A 12,050-nucleotide genomic window follows, 5' to 3' on the forward strand; every position below is an offset into this window, starting at 1 on the left:
ACTGTAAGATCATAAGTTTGCATTGTTTTAAGCCACTAAATCTGTGGTGATTTGTTACAGCAGACATACGAAACTAATACACTATTGTAACTTTTCTAAAAGCCTGAAATTATTTCAAAATAGCAAGGTTTTAAAAAAAAAATTTTTTTTTGGAGGGGGGATATTTTTTAAAAATCTCCTGTAATCTAAATATCGAAAGGGGGTGTTTCAGTTAAAATCATAGAATAGCAGTAAAAACAAAAAGTGATTCTGTGAGGATGTCAGTAGGCCACTCACAAAATTCTACATTAACGTGTATCACTGAGAATGTTGAGTAATTTTCTTAATAAAAGCCAGGATACTTAAGTTTAAAAAAAAAAAAAAAAGTCTGTTATAGGAAGGGATCATTTTAGTCCAGAAAGTTTTTGTTTTGTTTTATTTAGTAAAGTTGTTCTGGCAGTTCTTGTTCTTCAAAGCCAGGTTATAACTTTCTGCCCACTTTGGAGGAGTCAGCAGATTTTGTGGCATTTTAGCAAGTCTTTGTGTTGGTAGTTCTGGATTGTATTCTCCAGAGCACGTCTGTACCTAGAAAAGGTGCATATAGGAGTCCCTGGGTGGTGCAGGAGTTAAGCGTTGGACTATAACTGAAAGGTCGGTGGTTCACACCCACCCAGAAGGACCTCAGAAGCCAGTCCTGGTGATCTGCTTCTGAAAGGTCACAGCCCTGAAAACCCTCGTGCAGTTCTTCTCTGCACAAACGGGGTCTCCGTGAATCAGAATCAACTTGGCAGCAACGAACAACAAAAACAAGGGCTCAACCATTGTCTGTTTCTTCTTAAGTCCTCAGTTCTCAGAGTGCTGGCCGTTGTCAGTAAATCCTAGATATTTAGAACTGATAGGACCTTTGGAAATAGAATGTGAAGAACCAAGATTCTGGAAATTACATAGTCCAATTAACTAGATACAGGTTTCTTTATAGTCCAGAGAAGTGAAGTCACTTGCCCAAGGCCTGCAGTTAATAGCAGAATTGGCACTAGAATCCAGGCCCTGTTTATTCCTTGAGTCTTTCCAGTCTGATTCTGTTCTCTATCCTAGAGCCTTCTGAGCTACCGGTATCCCAGATGGTGTTTTATACTTAGCAGGGGCACTGGGGACTGGGCTCCACCCATTTATTGCTGAAGGACATGTTTACTTAAGTTCTTTTTGGCCCTCTCTATTAAACTACTTTGGCTTTAAGCAAGCCAAATCTAGTTTTGATCAAAAACAATGTAGAGACCGTATTGATTCCAAATGTAATCTCCAGACCTTGTACAATGAGAACAGCACCTTAATGTTTCAGAGAGTGTTTTGATAAATGTTTAAAGCTCTTTTCACCGTAGCTGTTTCCTTCACCTATACTTTTAAGCCAACATCAAATTGGTGCAGATGGTTAAGTGTTCAACTATTAACTGAAAGGTTGGCAGTTCACACTGACCCAGAAGGTGTCCTGGAAGACAGGCCTGGTGATCTGCTTCCGAACAGTCACAGCCTTGAAAACCCTACGAGCAGTTCTGCTCTGCACCTATGGGGTGGCCATGAATCAGAATCAACTCGACTGCAACTACTAACAGCAATGATTCTGCTGTAGGAGAGATGGCCCTATTCATTTTGCCTGAGATCTGCCATTCCCATTGTCCTTCCCCAGCGCTGAGATGCCGTGACCTGATGGGGCTGTTCCCCCGGAACACCTCACTATTTTAAGATTCAAGTCTTAAAAAAAAAACTGTAATAAAAGTGGAAGGATGTGTCTGTTTATCACTGTTCCAGCTCTAGGCTCAGTGGCTTCCTGTCTCACCCAGTGAAAGCCAGCATGCCTAAAGGGCCCACGCATACAGATCACCTTGCCGACATCTCTTTCCTAGGCTCCTGGCCCGTGTTCACGCCACTTCAGTTTCACCAGCTGCTCTGCTGCTCTGCAGACATATCGGGCCAGCTCCTGGTGCACTTTGCCCCTGGCTGTTCCTGCTACACAGACACCCTTCCCAGACCCAGGGGCCGGGGTGGCTTGCCCCCACCCCCTTCCAGCCTGATGTCCTCTTCTCAGTGAGGCCTTCATGGCCGTCCATTTAAAACGCAGCCCCCACCCCATCCGTCCCTGCTCCTCCTCTTCACTGTGTTTTCCGCCATAACACTTGCTGCCTTCTAACATGGCGTTTGTTTTCTAAAGAGCTCTCCTGGCGATTCTCATCTGCAGCCAGCACCGGGAACTTCTGCCGTAGATGTTGCTTTACCAGCTATTTGTTTGGAGAGTTCTAGCAGAGGCAGGGTTTTAAGCAGCAACAGCAAAGTTTAAATCTTAATTGTAGCTTCAAGCGAAATGCTTTTCACGTAGTAGAACCAGTCTCTGGAAGGAAACCATGTAGTGGCTAAACGTTACAGTTTTCCACTCTTTGGAAAGTTTCTTGGCAGTTGGGATAGCGGTGTGTTATTCTCTGTAACTAATCTTGAGGGCCACGTGCTTCATAACTTGGGCATTTTCTGATTTTCCGTTTTGAGTTTATATTAATAACACAAGAGTATTTAAAAGATGAGATTTCAAATAATCAATTTCGGGACTCTTTCCCTTAAAAGGAGGGACCCTGGTGGCACAGGGGATAAAGCACTCAGCTGCAAACCAGAAAGGTGGTAGTTCAAACCCACCAGCCGGTCTGCGGGAGAAAGAAGTGGCAGTCTACCTACTTCCATAAAGATGTACACCCTTGGGAACCCTTTGGGGCAGTTCTACTCTGTCCTTCACGGTCGCTGTGAGTTGGAATTGACTTGACAGCAGTGTGTTAGGTTTTTTTTGTTTGTTTTTGGTTCCCTTAAAAGGATTCTGCTTTAGTTAATCAATGTATAATTAGGTCTACATTAGAATGTTTGATACTGTTTATAATTTTTTATTTGAAAGTTTACTTTTTTCCAGCTATTACAGCTATATATTGTAGAAATTTTGAAAAGCCAGAAGAGTAGAAATAGAAATAATGGGGGGGGAGGGAACCACCAGAAATAACTACTGTTAATACTTGTCTGCTTTCTTCTAGCCTTTTTTCCTTGCTGTGACCCTAGTTTTGGTATAGGGAAGGCAGGATTTGGGGTGGGTGTGTAGGGATTGGAAAAGTACAGCAGAAAGTGTCCCCAGTAAGAATTAAACACTGATACCATTTGTAAACATTTGCTTCCAGCTTCTTATGTGTGCATTAAGAAGAAAAAACCAAAAAAAGCAAATAACACTTAAGCATATTGTCTCTTTTTAAAAGGAATATGGTGTTATAGAAAAAGTCATCTTTTACTACCGTTCCCAGTCCTATTTCCTGTTCCCACGGTGACCTTCACCCTGTACCCTCCCTGAAAGAGTTACTTTTGTAAGTTTGGTATATGTTGGTCCAGTACAATTTTCTCTACTTGTTATCATAGAGAATATGTAGTATTGCTTTGTTTTATTTAAATGGTATCCTGCTATAAACTTCATTCTGCAACTTGGTTTTTTTTACTCATCAAGTTGATACATGTCGATCAAGTTCATTACCTTTCCCTGTATAGGACCACCAGTATATGGATTTACCACAGTTTATCCATTTTGTTCCTTGGTTTTTAAGAACAATGCTGCAATGAATATCTTCACGTGAGTCTCTTCAGGCACACGTGTATTAGCATTTTTCTAGGGTCACGTGAAAGTTTCTATCCTGCCTTTTTTCCTCTTGACATTAAGACGTGAACATTTCCATTGGCTTAGTTTTCTCTCTTTAAACCACATACTCTTAAATCTAGGCTTCAAACCGTCTTTCATTTCCTTAATGAAAAATTAGTAATTGTTCAAAGGGCTTTTCTTTTTGCATCAGAATAAATCAAACATTGCGTGGACTCTCGATAATAGTAGATAAAGCATGAAGCTACTTAAAAAACGCAAGATTTTTATTTTTATTTTTATTGTGCTTTAAGTGAAAGTTTACGAATCGAGTCAGTCTCTCATACAAAAATTTATATACACCTTGCTGTATACTCCTAATTGCTCTCCCCATAATGAGAGCACACTCCTTCCCTCGACTCTATTTTCGTGTCCATTCAGCCACCTTCTGACCCCCCTGCCTTCTCATCTCCCCTCTAGACAGGAGATGCCAACGTAGTCTCATGTATCTACTTTATCCAAGCTTACTCTTCACCAGTATCATTTTCTATCCCATAGTCCAGCCCAATCCCTGTCTGAAGAGTTGGCCCCGGGAATGTTTCCTGTCGTGGGCTAGCAGAAGGTCTGGGGGACATGACCTCTGGGGTCCTTCCAGGCTCAGTCAGACCATTAAGTCTGGTCTTTTTTACGAGAATTTGGGGTCTGCATCCCACTGCTCTCCTGCTCCCTCAGGGATTCTCTGTTGTGTTCCCTGTCAGGGCAGTCATTGGTGGTAGCTGGGCACCATCTAGTTCTTCTGGTGTCTGGCCAATGTAGTCTCTGGCTTATGTGGCCCTTTCTGTCTCTTGGGCTCATAATTACCTTGTGTCTCTGGTGTTCTTCATTCTCCTTTGGTCCAGGTGGGTTGAGACCCACTGATGCATCTTAGATGGCCATTTGCTAGCGTTTAAGACCCCAGATGCCACTCTCCAATAAAAAAACAAAAGATATAAGAGCGAAAATTAGAAGCATGATTGGCACTTGGCATGACTAGAGAAGGCAAGGACTGGAATATACCTGGGGTTTTCATACTCTTACCCCCATTGTCTCATTGAGGGAAGTTTCTTAGATTTTTGGAGACAGCCTCTTTACCAGCTCATTCTGGAGACCTTCCTCCAGTGCCACAACCTCTTTCCTCTCTTCCCCTTCCCAGCGAGACCCCTCCCTCTAGCCGTCTCAACACTCTGTACGCACTGCAGTTATTTCTTTGTCTCTCTTGTCCCACCGTACACAGTGACCTCAAGAATAGTGGACCATCTTACTTGTACCCCAAGCAAGCACAATGGCTGATATGTAGGTGTTGACAATGTATGTTTTGAATGAACGAAAGAGAACTTGTGCTGGGGGGGGGTGGGAGGGGTCGAGGGTGGATGTAGTGATTGTGATGACCATCTTAGGAAAGAACTTCAATTTACTGAAAGTGTGGAATGGAATAAGGAAGTCCTAAAAGGAAGTGAGGTACCAAGAATGACAAAAGGACAGCTTTGACAGTGAATCTCTGCTTTAGAATATCGTTTGTGTATTTGTAAACTGAACAAATCACTGATTTTAATTCAGACAATAAATTAATTTCTCCTTGGAATGTAAACATCAGTGTATTTGTTAAAGTCGCTCCTTGCTTTTCTAGGAATAAATTTAAGAACTTCGATCCCTGACAGATATAGCTACCTTACAGAAATTTTTTTAAAAATTCACTCTGACTCATTTCTTGGTTGGCCCAATTTTAATCAAAACTAGGTTTCCTGGAATGAGTAGACTAGAGTTAAAGGAAATATTTTGGTCTCTGTTCTTACGAAATCCTTTGTGGTTTGGAAGGGGTACTCCTTTGAGTTTCGACAGCTTCATTCACGTTCCGCACATGGTGTATCAGAACGGTGCCGGTAAATGAGCTACAAAAGGAGAAGTCTGCATGCAGAACCTCCGCATTTAGAGATTGAACAATAAAACTCGGGAGGTGAAGTCAAAGTGAGCTTTCTTCAGCTTTATCACGACCCTAGTTATAAAGCCATTTAGTAATAATAAAGTCTCTATTGACAAGTATGTTCGTAGCCCAGAAAACAACTTATTTTTATGATTCTTTTGTATAGGAAGCTTAATTGCTCCCTAAGTTCACTCGTTTGATTTATAGGACTCTGATGTATTTTAAGTAATTAGAGCTGTCAGGAGGAAGATAGTCTTTTATAGTCTTACCAGTATCAAAAGATTTAGGGCTGAAAGTAATTTTTTATGGGTATTATCACCTTTTTTCCAACACTGAAATTGTTTGTAGGGGCTGAACTTTAACTGTTCTCTGGATACTTTTTGCTGCTAATAAACATCTCTTTTTACAGGATTCATGAATAAAATTTTCCATCCCAACATTGATGAAGCGTAAGTAACTATTTAAAAATGTTTAAATGTTAGCAGCAACTGCTCGCCATTATTGGAAAAAAAAAAAAAAACCTCAAAATTAGTCTTTTTGAATTTTATTAGGAGTAGGACAATATGAAGAGTCACTTAAACTATACAGACCAGGGATGTGATATTCTAAACCAGTTAGTTCAAATTCTGTTGCTTAGTTTTTTCCATTGCCATCCAGCTAATTTTGGTAATATTCCACATCTCAGGTCTCTGTGTAGACACAATCAGAGATCTGCATTCAGTATACACACTTGTTATTTTCAGCCCTTAGAGTATTTCTTGAGAGTTCTTGAGAGGCAAAGATGAATAACTCTACTTTCATTTTAGTTCTGGAAACTAATTATGTCTTTTTTCATTCTAATATTTTATTACTGTTTAAAAATGTGATACCAGGGCATCTGATTTTTTACTTGTAGTACATTTGGACTGTGGTTTTTTTATTGTCATGACACTAAATTTTGCTGTTACACACACACCCACACAGGAGGTATTCCGAATACTGTGTGAATTGGTCATATCCATACATCATGCCCCTTTGTCCTTCAGTGCGTTAGTGGATATTTTCTAACCACAAGGATATTCTCTTATATAACTACAGCGCAGTTGTGTCAGATTCAGCAATTTAATGTTGAAACACCACCTTTTATCTAATCTACAGCCATATTCCGGTGATGTACTTCATGGCATTTTTGTCTTTCAGTACAGTGTCCAGCCCAGGCTCACGCGTTGCATTTAGTTGTCATGTTTCTTTAATCTTATTTAGTTCAGAACAGTTCATCAGCCTTTCTTTGTCATTTATGAAATTGACATTTTGAAAGAATATAGACCAATTGTTTTATAGAATGCCCCTCAATTTGGGTTTGTCCTATGTTTCCTTATGACTAGATCCAAGGTATGCACTCATGGCCAGAAAGCCATGACAGTGAGACTGCGCCCTCTCAGGGGAATGCATTCGGAGGCATATGAGGTCTGTGTCCCCCTTGTTGCTAGTGTTAACTTTGATCCCCTGGTTAAGGTGTTGTCTGGTTTCCCTGTTGTATAGTGACTGTTTTCCCTTTTAGTCTGTAAGAAGACACATAAGACCTTTGTAAACACTCTATTCCTCATCGTGCGTCTCCTCAACTGGGATTCCTTTAATCTATTAGAATTACGATTCAGTACGTTTCCTTGGTAAATAAAACTAGTTGCCAGATAAATGCAACTAACTTTCTAATTTTTAAAAAAATGCCATTCTTTCCATCTGTTTCAGGTCAGGAACTGTGTGTCTAGATGTAATTAATCAAACTTGGACAGCTCTCTATGGTGAGTTTGGCCATGGAATATTTTGGGGAGATACTGAGACACTGCCTAAAAAAATGTTGCTTGGCTTTTCTTCTCTGGTTTAAGACAATTTTGTTGTCGGGAATGGGAAGGGATTTTGAGGGCCCGAACGGGAAAGCTTGGTCAGTGAAAAAAGTATTTTCTTTTAAGTGCACAGTCAGTTTAACAGTGCAAGTTTAAAGTCATTTTGTAAGATTCTGGACTTAAGGTACAGTGATAGACTTAGGCACACACAGAAGCATGTATGCAAACATTTTATATGTGTGTATATTTAGAAGCACATTGTATACGTGTTTATATGTAATGCCTCTTAGTTTTGGTAAAATTCCTAGAATTGGCCCTCTGAAATCAGATAAATGAATTCAGAAGTCTGGGGAAATCATCTGTTTAAAGGCCAAAACCTCCTTCAGAAACAAAGTTAAGGGTAATATAGCCTTACCTTCAGTACTAAAATTGGCATCTTATTTCTTAGAGCAAACCAACAAATAATTTACCCAACTCTGCAAAACACTATGCTGAGTACCAAGGAGTATCAGACCTGCTCTCCTTGAGCTTATAACTTGCTTGGGGAGCTGAAATATTTCAGCTAATTTAAAGTTAATTAGGAATACAAGACATAAGTCTTGTTCTTCCCCCTACTTTATCCCCGTCTTCAGCCTCCCTGCTCTCCTGCCCTCACCCCCCTGAAGATTCCTGAGACCTCAGCTAAAAGTGTTCTTGGGACACCCCTGCATTTTATATCTCTCTTTGGTGGCCCGCTTTTATTTCTACCTTACCATAGCCATACCTGCTGCCGTTGAGTTAATTCCGACTGATAGTGACCCTATAGGACAGTAGGACTGCCCCATAGGGTTTCCAAGGAGCAGCTGGTGGATTCAGACTGGTGACCTTTTGGTTGGCAGCCAAACTCTTAACCACTACTCCACCAGGGCTCCGTTTCTACCTTAGTTAGTTGTTTATGCTCATAGTTTTTGTGCTGCTAGGTTCTTTCCTGCCTTAAGGGCTCCCAGGGTACATGTCTGATCTGTCTGTAAGTCCCAGCACTGCCAGCATAGTGCTTCTTACCAGTACGGGTTGAAAGGAGTAGTACAGGTAATGGTTGCTGAGAAAGGTACAGAGGAAGGAGGGAAAATCACTTTAGCTGGGGCCTGCCAGGTATAGCTGCTTCTTGTTGAAGAGTCCTCAGACCTTGTAATGGCTTAAGGTAGGTGAGACATCTTGTTCTAATCACAGACATCCCTGGTGGTCTAGGATGGTGAGTAACAGTCCCTGAGGAAGGTCAGTCGCCAGCAGCGCACGGTTAATCATGTTGGGTTTTTTCTCTCCTGATTCTACTAAGCAAGAATTCTTTCCTGTCCCTGGAATTATCTCCCTGATCTGTGTGTGGCTGATACCTTCTTGCCTCACCTCAAACATCAGTTCCTCAGACAAGCTCCTTCCTAGTCACTCTAAAATAACAGCACAGTACCCTGTTTAAGTAAATTTTAGAATCGGTGTTTTTTTTATCTTACCCTGTTAGATTGTAAGCTCCCTTAGAGCAGAGACTTTGTCTTGTTCTTGTCCATATGTAGATACATACACATACACACTTACATACATGTATATGTGTATATAATTTCCAGTGCCTAGAGCAATGCCTGGTACATACAGTAAGGATTCAGATAGTGTTGAATTAATGAATGGATCAATCCTGCCCAATTCCGTTTAGCACGGGCATTTTAGGGAGACAATGGCTTAAAAGGAAATGAGGCTACAAGAGAGAACGTATACTCTGAGGTTGATTAAGTGGCTTTCTTTTAAATGGTTTTGGTAAAAGTGCCTCATGGCAGGCTGCCTGGAATATCTGATGTAATGATGTATTTTCTTAAAGTACATTCACATTTTAGAAATGTACATATCAAAATACTGCAAGCTGGTTCCAATTACAATGAAGTAAATTGGATTTTAGTTTCACTAATTCTTTTACCGTTGACCAGAAAAGATTTATGAAAGAGGTGTGCTAATTCTCAAGGACCTTAGGTTGCAGAACAGATTTTTTTTTTTTAAATAACAGCTTTATTGAGTTTGCAGTTCACGTACCATACAATTTACCCATTTAAAGTGCCCAATTCATGGTTTTTAGTATATCCACAGATAATGTACAACCACCACCACAGTCAAATTGGGAACATTTTCATCACCTCAAAAAGAAACCCCATACCCTTTACCTGTCACCCCGTTTTCCACCATGACCCGACCCCCCCCCCCCAGCCCTAGGCAATTACTATTCTAGTTTCTATATACATGTTCCTATTCTGGACATTCCGTGTAAGTGGAACCGTATAGTATGTGGTCTTCTGTGACTGGCTTCTTTCACTTAACGTGTTTTCAGGGTTCATTAAGCGGTAGCATGTATCAGTAGTTATTTCTTTTTATTGCAGAATAACATTCCATTGTATGGATATACGACATTTTGTTTATCGAATGATGGACATCTGGGTTGTTTCTACCTTTTGGTTATTTTGAATAACATTGCTATAAATATTTATGTACAGGTTTTTGAGTGGACATGTTTTCCTTTCTCTGGGGTATACACAAGGAGTAGAATTGCTGGCTAATATGACAGCTCAGCGTTTAACCATTTGAGGGACTGCCAGACTTTTCCAAAGTGTTGGCAGCATTTCACATTCTCACCAGAAGAACAAACAAATCTGGTCTTAGAAGAAGTACAGCCATAATGCTCCTTAGAAGCAAGGATGGCGAGACTTCATCTCATGTACTTTGGACATGTTATCAGGAGGGACCGATCCCTGAATAAGGACATCATCCTTGGTAAAGTAGAGGGTCAGCGAAAAAGAGGAAGACTCTTGACAGAATGGGTTGACACAGGGGCTGCAACAATGGGCTCAAATATCGCAACGATTGTGAGAATGGCACAGGACCGGGCAGTGTTTCATTCTGCTGTACATAGGGTCTCTGTGAGCCTGAACCAACTTGATGGCACCTAACACCACCACCACCAGCAGTGTGTGAAGTTCAGAACAAATTTTAAAGCAGAAGGCCAACTTGACTAAGATTTCTTCATGTGTATAAAACGTTAGAGTCTATTCTTATATTACCTTACAAAGCATTTAAGAAGCAACGATAATTAAACCTCATTGGTCAGAGTGAACTGGCAGAAAGGTTGGTTCAGATGATTTTGAGGTTTCCTTTAGACTTATCTAATCTTGGGACCTCAGCTGAATTTTTACTGGCAAACTGCTAATGTCTCTGGCATTGAAGGTTGGTTCATTGTTGGTGAATTCTGAATCACTCTATTTCCTGCAGTGATTCTTGAAAGAATCTTAGTTTAAAGGACCAAAACAATTAATACCAGATAACTGTTAGGAAACCCTGGTGGCGTAGGGGTTAAGTGCTATGGCTGCTAACCACACGGTCAGCAGTTCGAATCTGCCAGGCGCTCCTTGGAAATTCTATGGGGCAGTTTTACTCTGTCCTATAGGGTCGCTATGAGTCGGAATCGACTCGACGGCACTGGGTTTGGTTTTGGTTTTTTAACTAACAGGAGAACGCTGGCATGTTAACACAATATTCAACTGTAAGGCAAAATACATAGCCTGGCAACCAGAGCTTGTTTCAGCATCTCTACCGTATAATATGGTAAGGAGCAGGGAGCTGCTTGTGAAAATTTTTGGCAATTAACTTTTCCCCAGGGTAGATATCATACAGTGGATATTCATATTTGTAGGATAACAATAGTGCCCAGTTGAAATTTCAAAATTACATTTATCGAAGCCTGATATTAAATAATGTTCATGTTAATAGGAAATTTAGTCCTGTATTCTCCCTGCCACCCACAAAAGATGATTGATTTCTGGTAGCCCATTTGACTCATTATTGCTTCTGTTCTTATCCTGTTTTCCTTTGCCAAGTATAAATGCATTTTTTTCATCCCAAAGCTCAAAATTGGTATAATTGTAGTTTAATCACTCAGTAATTTAAAATTTTATATTATTTAACCTTGCAAGAGAGCTAATTATAGTGGGTAATGTGGTTAATTTTATAAAGATGCTTGTCATCAGGATGCTGTCTACTGAGTATATGAAGTTATCTATTGTTCCTCTCCTGACATTCAGAGGAAAGTAGCAGATACCATCACAAAGTGGATTCATTTTGGCTTCCTGCACAATAGCATCCTTTTTTTTTTTTTTTTTTTTACATCCCTTCCTGCTTTTCCAGGTCAGTGATAAAAGCTTTGGAAAATTTAAAATGCAGCAGGTCTGCATGAGGAATCATAGCTCGTAACTGGGGGAGCCTGGAGTCCAGTTTCCTAAACGGCTAATTTTAAGGACTGATGGGGGGAGAGATGACAAGTTCATTAAGCCACAGGTAGCTGTTTAAGCTTCTTTTTTATTTTGCAATTTTCTCTTTTAGTCCAAAATATATTTTATCCACAGTTGACTCCTGGGCTCAGATCCCTTGCCTAAAATGCAGATTTTACCTCCCACCGTTCTCGGCCATGTACACTCAAACCCTGCAAATGGAATTTATCTCTGTCCAGTTTTCGTTTTACTCATTTCTTGACTGATTTGGTAAATTCCATATTCTGTGGACTAAGTTGTAGGCAAGTGAAGTGAAAGACATAGTTTTCCTATAAAATTGGGCAGCTTACTTCGTGTCACTTTGG

General features: G+C 40.4%; 1 protein-coding gene across 6 annotated transcripts in view; it reads left to right on the forward strand.

Annotated features, from left to right (window-relative positions):
- Window positions 1–12,050, forward strand: part of UBE2H (ubiquitin conjugating enzyme E2 H) — a 111,584-nt gene that overhangs the window by 74,883 nt on the left and 24,651 nt on the right. For 4 of the 6 annotated variants that reach the window (XM_010587407.3, XM_023544617.2, XM_023544622.2 and 1 more), the window contains 2 exons: window positions 5,995–6,034; window positions 7,314–7,366. The exons of 1 other annotated variant lie outside the window; for it this stretch is intronic. In XM_010587407.3, the coding sequence (XP_010585709.2) occupies window positions 5,995–6,034; window positions 7,314–7,366 (93 nt within the window). Of the gene's footprint in view, window positions 1–3,257; window positions 3,363–5,994; window positions 6,035–7,313; window positions 7,367–12,050 lie in introns of all 6 variants that reach the window. One more of the 6 variants, XM_064289737.1, reaches the window with a different exon arrangement.

The sequence above is a fragment of the Loxodonta africana genome, chromosome 8 (assembly GCF_030014295.1).
Source record: "Loxodonta africana isolate mLoxAfr1 chromosome 8, mLoxAfr1.hap2, whole genome shotgun sequence".
Taxonomy (NCBI): Eukaryota; Metazoa; Chordata; class Mammalia; order Proboscidea; family Elephantidae; genus Loxodonta; species Loxodonta africana.